Raw genomic sequence first — 18,031 nt, forward strand, 5'->3', positions numbered from 1 at the left:
GCAAAGCATTAACTGTCAGTTTATCAGGCTCTTTATTCTTTGTAGAATGAGAGTAGTCAGCATTATGAACAAGGGTCTTTTCTGACCCCTTACGAAACATATGCCATTCACCTTTTAATTTACCTTGTTTACATTATCTTCCTATGATTTTGGCTGAATAAGCTTTGCAATATTCACAGACTGAAACACTTTGCTGGCTGCCTTGTATACTTTTAAATCTAGTAATAGCCCCATACTCCCCCAGAGCATGCCTCAATTTCTCCTCAGTAATTATAGGATGAATTCCACTGTGTCTAATTGAATGGTTTGCATCAATATCACAGTTTCTCAGAATTAATATTAACAATATTTATACAATACAATATTTATACAATACAATTTATACAATACTGAAAGCAAAATAAAGTATTTAACAACTTCACCTTGCAACTGTGTGATGGCATTGTCCCTGTTTGTGTCATGGCCAGCCAAGAGGAGGACGAGGAGGAGGCCGTGGCTCCTCAGGTGCAAGAGGAACTTGAGGCTATACCAGGTCCCAGTTCTGCCCTGCCAGACCCCAGCCCTGATCTTCCAGCCCCAGTGGTTGAAGCTCAGCCAGACCCTAGCTCTGTGGGGTCCCCTCCAGATGCTCAGCAGCTTAGTGTTGCCCCAGTGGAAGAACAAAGAGACTTGCAGAGAGGCAATCTGCAGATAAGCAATAGCTGGCATAAGGGAGGGCATCTCTCATTTAAGCAGCTGGAGAACACCGTCCCTTTGCCAGAGTTTATTGCAGATCCATCATTGTGGTTGCTGTCGGCACTGGCTTCTTGAACTCTGCGCTTCTTGTATCTTTGTCTGCCCCTGAATCTACAACCTTGGTACAGACTTGACTACTCCAAACCTTCTGGTTTCCCTGACCTTGGACTGAACTGGCTTCCATGACTTCTGGTATCCTGACCCTGGCTTTCATTTGTGGCTTGCTTCATTTGGACTATAGAAAGGTCTGTAGACGGTCTCTCAGCTGCCTAGTTTGTTTTCCTTGCTGAGCCATCACTATCAGTGTTTGTTTGTGTGGGTGCTGGCAGCAATCCAGGACAGTTGGGGTGCCTCAACCCCCCCCCTTTATAACCCACTATTAAGTAATAGTTAATCAGGGTCCATCCAAATGAGATAGTGAACTTCCCATGCATGAGTGCATTGACATGCCATTTCCATGCAAACACAACAATGAAAAATTCCAAAGTAATTATTTTCTTTGTGTGTTTCACTTATACATTATATAAAAGTACATTTTCTTTAACAATCCAATGGCTGCATTTAACAATACCATAATTTATTTGTCTACAAAAATATAAAACTGAAAGAATAAGTCCTTGAGACAGATCTCACAGTTCTCCCCACAGAAGACTCTTTGGTCTTCTTGAGTGGAAGTAATATTTAAAAAGAGATCAGTTCTGTTTCCCTCAAGAACAGCTCTTGCCTGGAGACAAGACACCGGGGGGGGGGGATACATTTAAGTTGGGAGTATGCAGGTAATAAGGAGCCTTTGTAGTGCTGTGGTTGAATGCCTGTACTACAGCCACAAGGTTGTGAGTTTGATCCCAGGCAGGGCTCCAGGTTGACTCAGCCTTCCATCCTTTTGTAGGTGAGTAAAATGAGTAGCCAGCTTGTTGGGGGCAATTAGCTTACAGATTGTAAACATCTTAGGGAGTGCTGAGTTCACTGATAAGCGGCATAGAAATGTACATGCTATTGCTATATGTATTGTTGATGTATTATTTTATAGCGTGCACGAGTCATACCTCACTCTTAATAATGACACAAATAACAGTGTGAGTTACACATGCATCAGTCTGGAATATTGTTCAAGAAAGAAAACAAGAGGGATTTGACAAACTGCAGGCACACTTAGGCAGCATGCATCACATGGCTCTGTTGCTAAATAGCAGAATACATAAGAAGAACTGGGAAACAATCCAAGAGTTTCAATTTCAAAGTACAGTAATTGAAAAAGAATGGGGAAAAAATAATAATCCTGGTATGGAGTAGAATGGGGTGGAAGACTGATTTGTTGGCCTCAGTCTCATGTCCATTAAGCCTTTTTAATATGAAAGGCTAGTCTTTCATCCAATGTGTCACATTGGCCTTTATATTTCTCATGGGGTGGCATGCATCGGTCTAGAACACACTGCAGAAATAATCCGGTTTGGGACTGATTTAAATGCCCTGATCAATGCTCTGGAATCCGAGGAATGGTAGTTTATTGTGGCACCAGAGCTCTCTGACAGAGAAGACTAAGTGTCTCACAAAATTGCAGTTCCCAGAAATCCCTAACATTGGAGTTTATCAGACAAGGGAAATTGGAAGTATAATCATGGGGTTAAAGATTATTGCGTGATAGACTACCACACTCAATTTCAGGCAATGGGAAGTCAGTCCAAACGCAATCATGGGGTTTCACGTTATTGCATGATAGACTACCACACTCAATTTCAGGCAATGGCAAGCTATTTTTGGGCTATGGGAAGTCAGTTCGAATGCAATTCGAATTCACGTAAATTCGCTGAACTAGCAAATTCATGTGAATGCATTATTTTCATTAGAAATTAAGAAAAATGCCTCCCATGTGATAAACTCCATTGGGCCAGGGCAGTTAAAGCAATCTCAACTGGATTATTTCAGCAGTGCATTTTGGACCAATGGGATTTTTTTCAATTATCTTTCTCTGTTTGTGGTAGTCTAGTTTGTGTTGAAAGCCAGTGTGGTGTAATTGTTTGAGCAGTAGAGTACAATCCTGGAGATCCGGGTCTGAATCCTCTCTTAGCCATGGAAGTCCACTGGGTGACTTTGGGTGAATCACACACTCTCAGCCCCAGAAAACCCTGTGATAATTCACCTTAGTGTCACCATAAGTCAGAAGCAACTTGAAGGCACACCACCACCACCACAACAATGACAACCATAATAACACTTTCCATTACATAATATTGCATTTTCTGTAACAAATACAAAATTGTGTATTAGATTTATACTAAATCCTAACTTGTCCCCTGAGTGACTAGCCTACCTCTTCCCTGGTCTGGTTTTTGTTGTGGGGAGAGGAGCTGGAAAACTGCTCCCTGCATTGGCCTGGATACTCGCTTCCTTGGGCTCCCAATTCTCCCTCCAGAGAGTTTTCACAGTCTGGGATTAGGACTGCAATGGAAGACTTGTGCTAAGGTTCTTACAACTCCCTGCCTACCTCTTCTTACATTCTTCCACTATTCAGTTGTCTCTGAAGCTTTTCTCTCTCCTATGCTTTCTTCCCCTGAGTAGCTCATTTAAGTACCTGAAATGTTGCTATGCCATCAGCTACCTTCCAGCTTCACCACAGATTTCTCAACATCTGAAGTGGATGGAGCACCTGCAGTGGTCTGTGTCACTGCTGAAAGCTTCTTTCTGTGTAAGCTCAGAGGTACTTGAAACATTAAAAATTCTTCACCCTTGATTTCTTGACTGATCTTTGTAGTCACCAATTATTACTGCACTTGCAGTGGATCAGTGTTATCTATCTGAAATTAACACAACATTGCTTACTACTCTTTAAAGCCACTCTTTATTAACCAGTAATAAGACTATTGAAGAGCAAGGTGTTTATCACACTGAGGTTTTTGCAGCTTTTTGCACCTCAGATCCGGGGTGACTGCGGGTGAATGTGTTATCAGACGCGATTCCTTTCTATGGGAGCTCCTTCTGTGGGGCTTCTGCAGTGAATCCAAAGTGACTCCTCATTTTGATGAATTCGGACAAAAGTGAATTCACAGAATTCGCTTTCAAGCTCACTTTGATTTCACTCCGAATCAGTCTGGTGTGGAATTCAGCTTTGCTTCTGCTCTGGTACACCACCGCAAACCCCCCGGGTTGCAAATTTCCCATGATGCAGCACTGTAATTCCCCCCCCCCATTTCCTTTCAGTTGTCCTTTCACTTTCAGGGCAACTTTCAGGGCAACTCATTTTTTATATGTATGTGCATGAATGTGAATATACAGATATGTCTGTCTGTCTGTCTGTCTGTCTGTCTGTCTGTCTGTCTATCTATCTATCTATCTATCTATCTATCTATCTATGTGTGTGTTGAAATTGCTGAAATGGAAGGGAAAATAAAAAAGGGGGATGAAGAAGACACATAAATACTGTATTTACGAAACAAATATTCACGCAATCATGCAATTACATGAAACAGGGAACAAGAACTTGCGCCCCTTTTCACCCCAGAAACGTACAAGGTCACGATGTGTTCAGACCCCCACTGAGCATGCGCAAGGGTGCCTATTCAAATCGTTGAATCCCACCGGTGTGGTAATACAATTTGCACTTACTCTGCTTTGCTTGAACCCGCATCATGTGACTTGCCTTGGATTTGAATCCCCCTCAATTCGGAAGGGCAGCAGAAGGGCAACCAGATGTGATAAAACATTCACATTACGATTTGAATTCACATAGCTGAACCAGGAGTCTCCCTGGATCTGAGCTGCAAAAACCTCCATGTGATAAATGCCCAAGTAAACCATGTGCAACATCATGTGAGGGTGGAATGGGGTAGAAGAGAGATGCAGATCAGTAACTTAATTGGATAGGCTAAACTTAATTGAAATTGAAATTGAAATTCAGTGTTCTCTACCTACATAGGAGCCTGTGGCTTCGCAAAGGAAGGAGACATGCTGGATTCCAAGGAAACATCTTCTTTGAATTGCAATTGGACATTACATTTCCTTGAATTTGAAAATCTACCAGTGTCCACATGGCCAGCCTACAGATAGCCCTCCCTATCATCTGAATTAAGACCACAAACAGAACATGAAGGCCTATGACTAACATCTTCAATTTCTTTCTCCTGTTTGCCTGATGACTTTGAAAGCTTGTAACATGTAATTATGCATTTTTGTAGGCCCAATAAAGGTATCATTGTTTGGAAGTTATTGGATTTGCTGTATGGTCAACACGGCTACCCCTAGATGTTAATTGAATTTAGTTGGACAGATTACAAGGAAAAAAATCCCATCATTTAGGACAGTCATTCACAACTTGATTGTTTCCAGACATGCTGAGGTCCTCCACTCTCCAAGGAAACACTGCATTGTGGGTTTTGTAGTTGGCAGAGGTTAACTATAAAACAAGGGTAAAGTAGTTTGGAAGATGCCAATAAATGGCTCAGTGGTGATAACTCTCTGTAAATCTCAGAGTTTGCTGTTATTTCTTGCTTTTATATTATTTGACACTAACTTAAGTCTTCCTGACCCATGCATTTGTAAGTGAAGGAAAACGTGCTAGTGATTTCAGTGGGATTTGCATAGTACCTTTTAATCCCTTAATGTTACATAAGCCATTTGATTTGTTATTTTTTCAATTAAAAAAAAAAAAAATTAAAAAACTGGGGGGGGGGGAGGAGAGAGAGAGAGAGAGAGAGAGGAAGCCTTGATACATACGCTTTAAAAAAAAAACCTATTTCTGTTTTCAAATACACATACACACATATATCCAAGTAAACAGAAGAAGAAGAAGAAGAAGAAGTTCAACTTAATGTGTTGTATTAATGTACTGATATTGTCAGTACAATCCCTATCAACTCATAATTCTGTGTGAATGATACTGGTTTCCAGGCTGTGGTCTTTTAACATGTAAAGGAAGCTTCATTTGCATGATAGATTCAATTACATAGACTCCATGTGTGTATTCTAGTGAACTGTCAAATCTGCCATCTATGAATCTACCAGTGACCATGTGGCCAGGAAATTGCATGTAAAACAGCATAGGATGTAGTGTTATATTCATATTAGTTAAATAATGTCTCTGTTAAGGGCATGACTTTTAACAGCTGCAGTTTCCATTCATTTTTGAGCTTGAATGAAACATGCAAAGCTCTTAATGCAACATGAAAGGATTTTAGTTAATTGAATTTGATTACATCTTGAGAAGGCTGTGCTTACAACCTTCTGATCAAGAGAACTTGAAATTGCAAATGGGAAACTGAGTGGGAAAAATAAAGAAGAAATATTATTAATAAGAAATCACACACCACTTGGAACTGTATAAATTCACATACATTTTCAGGTACACCTGAAATTCAGCTGCAAAAAATGCAATATTAAAGAACAGGACAATTTTCAAAGGATTGGGTGTAAATATAGAATGGCTTCAAGTATTGTGAGCTGCTTATACCACAGATGGAAGAAGAGATGTGTCTCAAGATGTTCAAAAGATAGTTGCTTGCTGATTTAAAAAAAGCCAATAATCATAGGCTTTTCTATCAATCTTTGCAGCATCTTAAGACATTTCTCTTGTTTCTTCTGTGGATACAATTATATGTTCTCTAAGTTTTGCTCGTTCAGCTGTTGCTTACACCAACAGTCATGTAACTGGATGTCTCTGAACTATCTTCTTCTTTTATTTAAAAGCCTCACTCATATTCTAGTATCCTGGGCAAGGTTGGATGGGCATAAAATCTGAGAGCACTTATCTAGACAGCATGTCAACTGCATCAGAATCACTCAGAAAGCATTGCAAACTGAAGAAAAGTAGCTACGATGGAATGCACATCCCTCTCTACAGCTGAAAGGAAAGAATTTATAGGAAGATCTCCCTTTAGTTATGGAATTTTAAAAGTAATTTAAGACAAAGAGAGGTTGTGACCATGCCAAACTTGCTAACAAATTTCATAGCAGTTCAAGTTGCTTCTAAGGGGGGAAATATTACACAGACCAAATATTCAAATAATCACAAATCATCTGCAGACCTACCTCTTGCCAAGTTGCAGATCAATCTATTGAGTTGCTTTCTGAACAGATCCTCCATATAAGCTTAAGATCCCTTTACCCTGGACTTATGGATATAATGACAGAATTAAATTTACCCTTAATATGCAGAACAATTTGCTTCTTGGCAGTGTCGTTCTATCTTATGCTTGGTCAGTGCCTGAAGCAAAGAATTCCATCATGAATGATCATATGTATAGTTTATAAATCAACATTTTTTTCTAACAGCCTAGTCTTCTTAAAATTAGTCTTTAGCAAGTAACTCAACTTCGTAGTGAGTTCCAACTTTGTAGGTCTTTTAAGCATTTATGTCCACACAGTTGTCTGAAATGGTAGAATAATGAAGACCCATAGCACTGTTGCAACCAAATAGCTCTTGTGATGTGGCAATGTTTAATACTGATATGCAGGAAAGTGCTGTGCTTTAGGTTGGGATGTTACTGGTTCTGCTGATAATGTGTGAGCAGCTGAGAAATGTGGCAGGATAACATCATTTGGGAAAAATGAGCTGGAAAAAGAGAATGTTATGGGGAGAGAGGTTATTTACATAATATCTCCATAAGGGAGCAGATTTGCTATCTGGCGACTAATGTTTTATTTTGGAAGAGTTCGTTGGTTTTAGAGATAATGTGTGGTTTAAACCCATATCTTCATATCCATGTGACCATTATATTACATGGATGAAATATATTTCCATGCCTGATACAAAATTTGGGCATTTGATACAGAAAATCCAAATTCCCTCCTCCATGATAACCTTTTAAACATGGACAAATGTACAGTTATGTAAGACATTGCTGAGCAGTTGCAGTAAGGGAAGAGCTCCTAACAAATCCTTTGGTTGAAAATTCACCAAAAATGCAACATGGAAGCGACTAGAAGTTTACTTCTGGTTTGCATTTATTGGATTTTTGGGGGCCATTTCAGCCACTTTTTGTCATTTTAAAGAGAGGTGAGTGTTTTGGACTTTATTACAGCAGCAGACTGTAGCTGCAATTCTATGTCATGGTCTTCATTGCATATCTTTATGCCTACTTAGTTACATAGCAGAGGCTCTATATAAATGACATAAAGGGGTCATTTAGAGGTTGGGTTGTTTTTTTTAATCGGGAAGATGCGAATATGCCAACTCAAACATTCCAGGTTTGTTATTCACACCATTTTTTCATCAGAACTGTATCTTTTCACATCTCTCCATGTTCTGTTGCTCAGACATGCTCACCAGCCCCGTGTCACTCCCCACAAGGGTGCCTGTGACCCCTGGGAGAAATTGTCCCCAGCTAGGTCTCTCCTGGTAGCTGGAGCAACATCAGTATCTCCCACTATTCCTTGGAGCTGCTGGCTGCCAAGAGATGGTGGGGAGCAGGGGAAATGAGAGAGAGGGAGAGTCCTTATCTCCCCTCATCAGAGGGGAAAGACACAGCCAGGCATACAGAGTTAAATCCTGGATCTATTCAGATTGTTATTTAACTACCAACTATACAAATCTTTTTTAAAGACCCGGGGAGGGGAGAGGAATGGTACCAACTATCCTTGGTTAAGTGGGTTTTTTGGCAGCCTCCCCCCAACTGAATTGAGCACATTTGGGATGTTTGTGAACAACAAAGATTCAACATGGATTCATTCTGGATTGTTTTCACCCTCTAAATAACCCCTAGGAAACCTTTCTAGTGAATTGTGAATATTCATGCAAATGAGGACACCAGTAAAAGTACTGGGATGTGCATCTAGCTCTAGTGATGTGCATCAGCACTCCCTAGCTAGTCTCCCTGTGCACATCAGTCCTGTTGTGCATCAGTCCTGTTGATGCTCCTGATTTCATTAGCTCCACTATGGAGTAATGCCACAGCAGCTCCTTACTGAATACCGCAAAAGTGCTAAATTATTTTGGCCTGTAGAATATATTTTCTGGGTAAATCACACCCCCAAAAGATATGGGGAAATATGGGAGGTCTGAGGACCTAAGAAGATTTAGAGAGTGGCAAAAAAACGTTGAGGTTTGTATGCTGTAATTTCCCCACCCTTGACTTATTTGCTAGATGTATATCTTAATTTTTGTGAAGTATGATTACACTGGCTACAGTAGGATCTCTTCCACTGTTCCATACCATGCTAATCTTCAACATTTTAGAGATGAATTGAGATGCATGTGGCACATCAATGTCAGGTTGCGTTGAAATGGGTGCGGCCAGGTAACAAGAAGAAAGAAGATATTAATAGGTATGGATATGCACAAATACTATTTTAAGTAAAGAAACCTTGGAGGTCCTGAGAAAAATAAATCAATTAATTAATCAATTTAGTAAGCCTAGCAGGAAGCACACAACTTTACTTCCTCCTCCTCCTTTACCCGAGTTAATTGAATATCTGCAACTTTTGAACTCTGAACTCAGTTTGTAGCAACTGAAGTAAGTTGAGGACAAAGGAGAAAAGAGTGAGAAAGAGAGCTCAAAACATTTTAAAAGCAGTTGAGAAACAGGACAGGGCTGTTCCTACTAATCTGGGACAGTTGGAGGGTAGGCAACCAGGTAAATGTGCCATAAAACTGAAAGCTGGATTCATTTTCCTTTTCTGTTGTTGCATACAATAACCAGATGAAAGAGTGTGCCATTTCATTTTTGTTGTGATACTTCAGCTTCTTTAGTTTCCATAGAGAATACTAAATTAAGGCTACACTTCTTTGAAATGGAAGTAGGCCCCACTGAACGCTGTAGGAGTTACTTATTAGTAAACATGCTAAGGACTAAGCTGTATGATTCACAGATCTTGTTAGTCAGCATTTGTGCAATTACTTATTCGATTATGAACTTAATAGTTCTAGTTCAAAACAAGTGTTTGGGAGATTGTGACCTTTGTTATTCAAACTACACAGTTTCTCTGCAGAATATTTTGAGGACTGCTGTGTATAACAAATTCCATTCTTTGTAACATGCTGTGAAAAGACAAAACATGAGGAATATAGTTGTGAGAATGGAAATGCTAATTAAAACATAGAATACTTAATGCTAATTGAATTTGCTTGTGTTATTTGTGTGGCAGCATTTATAGGGAAGTTGGCTGCAGTATTTATTTCACTGGCCTTATTAGGTCATAATACATTAATATTCCTTCCCAAATAGTTCAAAGTAAACAAACAAAATCAAAATATAGCGGCATTTTATGCTGTAGAATAAATAATATGCTCTTGAGAGTATACCAGTTCTACTTCTCTGGTTGGCAAAATTCTACAATTAGAGTTTGTCAAGTATTATTCACTGTGTGTGTCTCTCTGTCTCTGTCTGTCATTTTTTTTGTTTTGTTTTTTTAGGCAAGTAATACTCAGAGGTGGTTTTGACAGCTCTGAAATATAGCTGGTAGCTCCTGTTCTTTGATGGTGGTGTCCCATTCAAGTGCTAGCCAGTGGTGACTTTGCTTAGCTTCCAAGATCCGATGCAATTTGCTGATTTTAGGGTATTTAGGCCCTCCTTATTCACTCTATGCATTTGTTTATTTTCTACATACTCTGATCAACCAGATGTTACCTTTTTCTTCTCTCATTTTACTATTACAATGAAGTTCCATTGCAATATTTATCCACCACTTCAAATCTTCAGCATGCTTGTACAGTCAACCCTTGACACTCACAGCAATTAGGGATACAAGACAAAGTCAAAATTTGTGAATAAAGCAGGGGCAGGTGAGTGCAGTGCGTGCGTGTGCACCCCCATCCCTCTTCTGAAGCTTCAAACAGCTTTAGCAAGCTCTCTGAGGTGCTGGAAGGGCAGGGGAGCATGTATTCTTGGCTACCTCCTTTCTTTCCAAGCCTCCAGGGAGCTCCGAGGAGCTCTCTAAAGCCTTGGAACAGCAGGAGGGGGGGGCACGTTTGCTTTCCCCAAAACCCCTTCCCAAGGCAAGAGAACTGTCTTTCCCCAGGCAGCTCTCCAACCTAGAAAAGGGTGGGGGATTATTTTCCCTAAACTCCTTTCCAAGACACAGAGCTACTTGGGGAAAGAAGAAGCGCTACGTCCTGTAAAGGGGAAGGATTAGCACACGCACCCTTCCCGGCTTCTCCCTCCTGTCCTTTTTCCCTCCCCAAGGGGAAAGCCTGGGAGGGATGAGGAAGAGGAGTGCTTGTGCAGCAGCCTTGACCGCGAATAATGAAACCACCAGTGTCAAAGCCTCAAATGTTGAGGGACAATTGTATTTTTCCCCCTTACTGCTTTCCTCTTTGTGAAAATTTTGTATCATAGAATACCATTCTTCCCATTTTGCAGGTGTGGAAGTGAATCTAAATATCTTGGCCAAGGCAATTCATTGACCCAGTTCAGATAAGCACCCAGATTAAAGGTGCAAAAAAATGTGTTCTGAGTGCTGCATGAAGGCATCGCCCTCTTTTTTAATTTTTAAAAAAAATCATTTTGGCACATTTAAAATTATTTTATTAGTTTTTGAAATAACATTGGCAACCATGCTGTGACTAATCACAGTATCATTGAAACAGTGCATTTAACCTCTGACTGTCACCCTTTCCGCCCCTCTCCCCAAATGGACTGTGCTGATTGAAAATTTAATCATGTTAGAGCTCCATGCAGAAATTTAGGGACAATTTTTCCAGAACATGCTATGTTCCAGATGCACTGGATGGCTTTTTATGCAAATATACTTTTTAAAAAATACACACCAAATCTATACAAACCTGTCTTCTTTGGAATGTCCTTTTGCAGCTTTTAATTTTTGTGTTATCTTTTCTGGCAAAGCAGAAAATATGCAGATTTGCATCCCTAGTTTCAGCACATATTAATGTATTTTATTCAGCTATATATGAACATAACAAAATTTGTTGAAACTGTGCTGACTTTGTCATATCAAGAATATGTCTTTCTAGTCAGATTATGATAGAGAACCTGTGGGTCTCTACTGTTAATGGGAACATGTCTACACCAGCCAAAATACTCTAGGCTGTTACCAGAATATTCTGGCCCCAAAGCTGCCCCACATCCCCCCTGTTATTTCCACATTCCAGAGCAATGCTGAGCAGCTGCCCACACACATGTGTGCCACCTGGTGCTGGTGCTACCGATACAAATTGCTCCCTTTGTAGTCATAAAGTAGTTGCCCAGTGTCAATCACATGGCTGGGCACCTCTTTGTGAACTTCAATGGAGTGACTTGCACCAGCAGAGCTGTTGCTAGGTGGCACAGCATGATGGGTGTATAGCACTGGCATTGCTCTGGAGTGTTCCAGGCTTTCCGGAAAATACAGAACAAAAGGTAAGTCATTTTAATCTGTTTTAAGACAGGGATGAGTGGGATTCTGCAAAGAACTGGCCTTTGGCCATGAAGACAGTTCACTCGAATTGGGATTTTGATCCTCTGTTGTGAAGACAGGGCACAATGGCTGTACTGTACTGTACTGATTGGATTTTATTTAGTGCTCAAAAGATATACCTCCTTCCTGAGTTCACTGCAGGTGACTTCCTTGGACCAGCTATGAATTTTTAAATCCAGAGCAGGTGATTTATTTTTCTGACTTCCCAGATTAATTTCCATTTCTGGCTCCATTGTCCCAGTTTTTCTGTGAAGTTTTACAGTGTGATTAGTGGGGGAATGCTCTTTCCCATGGAGGTTGTCCTCTGACCTCTGATCATATATCGTCAATATATGTTTGAGGAGGGAAGGAAACCTCACTAAGCCCCGAAATTTTCTATCAGTCTCAATAAGCCCTTTGACGGTTGACAGTTTTGTTGTTGGTGGTTCTTCTTTTACATTTTGTTTCTAGAAACTACCTTTTATTTTCCTCACCCACAAAACACAGAGTTGTAGTTTGATCATAGACATGTCTTTATAGAAGTAAATCTTTGTGGTTTAAATGACATTATTTCCTTATATTTTTTCAGGCAGGTTGTTGCTATCTGTATGGATTGTGGCAAAGATTGCAAAGAAGTAAAGGTGATGCTGTGGTCTTTCTACAAAAGACACATCACATATATACCAAAAATATTCACAAAATAGCTATTAAAAGTATTAGGGATCCAAAATATTATTGAATGCAGTGATTCTGTTGAAGTCTTTTGAAATCAGTACCATGAATGAAGAAGAGAGAAAAAAGATGCTTGGTCAAAGGGAAATGACATGCCTGGTGGAATAACAAAGGTATTACTTGGAAGGATTGCTGTTACAGCAATCCAAGTAAAAATAAAAGCAGAGCTTGGAAAATGTAAGTTTGGACAACTCCCAGCCTGCAAGGCCAATGTCAGGGCTGGCTAAGGGATTCTGTGAATTGCCATTGCCGAAGGTGGACCTTTCAGTCAGTGCTTGAACAATGCTAGCTGCAGAAACCAGGATATTAGGAAATGATCATAGTTCTGAGGTGGGGCATGTGCTTTGTATGGTGAACTGATCTCTAGTTGTCTTATCACTTAACAGGTAATATGAAAAACTTATCTCCAGGATCCAGTAGAGATGTTCCTAGTTACAGCAGACAATAAGGAATTAAATGCTATCTCTTGATAGGTGGCAGTTTCTTATGTTACTGGATCTAACTAAATGAGATTCTATTGAAGCACCTTCCAGTATCTCAAATGATGCATTGTATGACTCATTATTGATTCTGGAGAGGTGAAGGTCAAAGAAACAGCTAACATATTAGCTGTAACAGATAGAGAGGTTATCTGAAAAACTGAAAAAATATTTAACTTTTAAAAGTATTAATGAATTATTTTGTATTTTCTCCTGCACAGGCTATGGTTTTGTAGATTTTGACAGTCCAGCAGCAGCACAGAAAGCAGTAGCATCTCTTAAAGCAAATGGAGTTCAAGCCCAGATGGCAAAGGTAAGACTGAGCAGTGAACAATGTTTGATTCATCATCTACTAGTGAAATTTCTCTCTGTTGCTTTTGTAAGCTTTTATTTTTTTTGGAATTTTGTTTTTTACTTGATCAAATTTGGCTTTTGGATTTGCTGAGTTATTTGTTTCTTGGTTTGGTAGTGCTCTAAAAGCTGGCCACCTATATGTTGTCTCTCTGTATATTCTAGAGCAGCCTTCGTATTAAAATAAAATAAAATAAAGAAAAATAAATAATGTCTCCTTCAAGGAAATTCATATTTTTCAAAGACATAATTAAGATATGCAAGCTGTAGTGAAAAGAGAAGAGTTTACTTGAATTTATCAAATGCTCCCTCAACACTAATAAGCAAGCATTAAAAGTGACAGTGTGTAAGGGATGCTGGACAAGAAAAGTGAGTTACTTGTTTTGCAAAAGCCATGAAAAGGGACATGAGAGCTGACTGTGGCCTAGACCTGAGGCCTTGCTGAAGACTTTTATCATTTGATGGCCTGGCAATGACATAGTAGACATAGAGGCTGAAGGAGGGAGGTTGCTTGTAATGATGCCTTTAAATAAAGCAGGATGGACCAACTGCAAAATCGATAAAGACATTAAAATGATGCATGGCTGCCCTTTGACTGTCCACCGAATACAGTACTTTGGAACTTTATAGTAGGCAAGGAAACCTACAAATTTACCTACAGGATATCCCTGAAGTCACATATAGATTTGCATTCATTGGACCTCATTTGTTGTAACACAGGAAATTTATTTCTTCAAATCTAATTCATGTAGTGGGGATTTAGATCGCCTGGTATTTCCATTTGTGCAGAAATGTGGTTACCATGTGTCAGTTGTACAGTCCATTGATTCTTCAACTCTTTTAAACAAATCAAGTTTCTGGGGGAAACCTATTAGTGTGGATGTGACTGCAGTCAAAAAAGAGAGTAAGACTAGCCTAGTTAAATCTTTAGTATCATTATACATCATATTTGTGCTGCTAAGTATTCAGTCCACTGCCACATATCTGTTTTTCAAAAATTATATATTTATAAACAACCATCAAAGAAAGATTTCATCAGATATTTTGCCAAGGATTGTTCTGGTTTTGAATAAGAGATTATTGTATATAGCCATATTCCTTTCCTAAACTGGAGATATAATCATGGATTCAAATGTTGAAATTGGTATAAATACCTCTGCTTCATGATATGGAATATATATATTTTTGTAGCCATGTTATTTGGCAGCAGCAGCAAAAAAATAAAATAAATAAAAATAAGAGAGAAAAGTACCTGTACATTTGAACACAGAAGCTCAGCATGATAGATTGTGTTTTGATTTGAATTTTGAGAGTATATTTTCAGAATATATTTTTAAATCTTATTTTCAGGAAACAGTCATCATCAAAGACATACTGGTGAAGAATTTAGTTAATGGGAAAGAGTCTGTCATTAAAATTGTTATGATTATTATTGAGATTATTTCATATTACAGGTCCAGTGTCCATTATCTGGCATTCTGAATTCTGAAATCCTCCAGAATCTAAAATGGTCCACATGGTTGGCCTAGAAGGCAACACATTTGCTTTCTGATCATTTAGCGTATACAAACTTTATTTCATGCACAAAATTATTTAAAATATTGCACTTAACAAATGTCATTGTGATTTCTATTGTAGCCACTTAAAGAAATGTAGTCTTTAAAGAAAGAATCTATGCTTCCAGAGGATATATTCTCTGAGGTTAGATACAGTCGGCCCCCCTTACAGGCGGCTTGTCTTCTGTGGCTTTGAGCTTACATGGAAGGCAAGCCCCAGCAGAAATAATGGGGCACGTATTCGCACCACGCACCCTGTGCACCACCGCGAGCACACGCCCTGTTATTTTTATGGGGTTTGAGCATACGCTCTTTTCCATATACATGGGGGGGTATGGGGAGGGAGGATTGTATTTATCTCGGAACAGTCAGTTCAGTGTCCAATAAATGTTTTGGACTACAAATTCCATATGACCAGCTGGCAAGACCAATGATTAGAGCTATGGTAATTTTAAGATTAACTATTTGTAAAGCACTCGGTTGCCTGCCCCTGTGCTAACTGATGAATGTAGGGAGGATACAGACAGCCCAAACAGATGCCCAGTCTCACCCCAGCCAGATTCCACCCTCAAAAGGAACGGATAATATCCATTCCTTTTTGGGGTATAAAAAAGCTGCTCCTTTTCCCAAAGACCCAGCGTTTCCCCTGAAAAAGCTAGCTCTGGGGAAAGTGTGTCTAAGCACCATGCCTCCAAGTGGGAGAGAAGCTGGCAGGCATGTAATCGCTGGCCCAGCTTCTGTGTGGCTTGGGGGCATAGCACATATAAATGCCACACCCCCAAACCAGGTCCAAGCGGGACTAAACGGGCCATCTGTTTTGGTCCCTGGTTGACAAACCTGTCCCTAAAACTGTTATCTCTTGCCTTTTTGAAATCTTTTAACCAGAAAACTAAACTTTTTCAAAGGTTGTCTATGGAAATGAGCCAAAAGGGGTGAATTAGCTGAATGATTATGCCAGCCAGGATCAGAATCTCAATGCAGAAAGCATTAAATATTGATGCAACTTGGAATTCTCGTAGTTTCTTCAATTGAGAATCTCACATTACATACTCCCAATATTAATTAGGTCTCAGAAGGTCACTGTGAACTAGGCTGCAGCAAGGATTATCTCCATTTCAAAAATGGTACCAAAATGAGAATGAGAGTGGATTAAAGTTGGATGTGCCCCTGAATAAAGGTAATGTGGCTTTCTAAACACCAGTGAGTCTCGCTAAAGTGAACATGAGAATTCACACTCTTCAGTAATGCTGGACCTGTTTCCTCATTGCTCTTTGCTTACCTCATCGGTCATTCCTGCCAATGATCAAGTGATTGTCATACATGCTTTAGCATTTGTAGAATATGGATTGGGGCTGGATAAACTTTGGTTGTTTCTTTTCACCAACATTAACTTCAATGGGCAAAGTCTTTTGTCCTGAATAAAATATTCTATGCATTGAAAAAAACCCCTCTTCTACCACATATTAAAAGTTTTGCTACTATGTACAGCAGAGAGGAGTCACTGGGAAAAGGCAAGTGGAAGTTTTTGTGAAGTAGGCCCGGTGGCAGCTTGAAGGACCTGTGGAATTTTACTTTATATTAAGGATGGAAGGAATATTTGGGAATATTTTTTTACAAGGGTCAAACAATGTACTTCTTGAATGTTGGGAAATCCTGACAGGGCTAATTCCAGAGCGACAAGAATCTTTGCAGTTCATGTCTTATTCTGTGGTATTTTTTATCTGTGCAGAAAACAGAAATCTTTTCTAAGGAAAAAATCACAGTAGATTTACTTGCGGAATATATAGCCAACTGGAGCATTTTCTGCTCAATAAACAGCATTTTCCACACAGAAAGTAATTTTTTGCGGGAAAAGAACTCAACCCCAACCCCCACAAGTGAATTTGTACAGATTAAGTTTCAAACTGCAAATAGTCTTCAAAATCTACAGAGTTATTAAAGACTTTCTTACAGCAAGAAAAATTGTAGCAGGAAGAATTCTTGTTTCCTTCAAGAGTTCAATGAGTGGAGGATTGCATCTCTACTCTCACCATCTGTTTTGTGTTCTCCTCTAAATTCATCCACCTAACCACAAAGTAGATTTCTGGAAGAAGAAGAAAAAGCTAATGAACTTCATGAGAAAGTTCATGCTTTCAGTGCTGAGGGCTCGATACCACATGACAAAATGATGGACCTGAAGCAATAACAGCTTTGTTTCTCTCCCTTCACAAGTTCAAGGGCCTTTTGTTTTTTTGCATAACTCTGCAATCCTTGCTGCAGAAATGTAAAATTCAATACAGTATTGATTATGTCCCTCAAACAACTGCCCTTGAACAACCATTGCCACAATAAACTAAAAGAGATGGACTGAAGAACCCCAGTTGTTCTAAACTCTTATGTAAACTTTTTGATGATCAAACTACTACCAAAAAGTAGAAAATGGGACATTCAAATCTAAATAATAGAAATAAATAATAAATGTGAAGAACTACAATCTACTCAAATGACCTGGAGGGAAGCTGTAAAGCTTAGAGATACTTTATGTTTTAGCAGCTCACCATAAGGACACTAATAAAGAACTAGAATCAAATAAATAACTAGAACAAATCTAATAAACAACTAGGCTCTAATGAACAACTAGAACAAAGGTAGAATCTGTTCAAAAGGGACTTGTAATTATAGGTGGAGATTTAAATGAAGCAGTCTTTCTAAGAGACAGATCTAATGCATTGCCAACTTCTGCTAGCAACTTACAATTGATTTTTCAAGATTTCAGTCTTGTTGATTGTTGGAGACACCCCTACCCATCAAAACAAAAGAAGAAGAAAAGAAGGATTGTGCCTACTTCCAGGCACAAATCATATTCAAGGATAGATT

At 39.3% G+C, this 18,031-nt stretch overlaps 1 protein-coding gene across 5 annotated transcripts in view; it reads left to right on the forward strand.

The window, feature by feature from the left end:
* Positions 1–18,031, forward strand: part of RBMS3 (RNA binding motif single stranded interacting protein 3) — an 809,235-nt gene that overhangs the window by 493,548 nt on the left and 297,656 nt on the right. For all 5 annotated transcript variants that reach the window (XM_042474219.1, XM_042474216.1, XM_042474218.1 and 2 more), the window contains one exon: positions 13,490–13,581. In XM_042474219.1, coding sequence (XP_042330153.1) covers positions 13,490–13,581 — 92 coding nt within the window. The remainder of the gene's footprint in view (positions 1–13,489; positions 13,582–18,031) is intronic.

This window comes from Sceloporus undulatus, chromosome 6 (assembly GCF_019175285.1).
Source record: "Sceloporus undulatus isolate JIND9_A2432 ecotype Alabama chromosome 6, SceUnd_v1.1, whole genome shotgun sequence".
NCBI classification, from domain to species: domain Eukaryota; kingdom Metazoa; phylum Chordata; class Lepidosauria; order Squamata; family Phrynosomatidae; genus Sceloporus; species Sceloporus undulatus.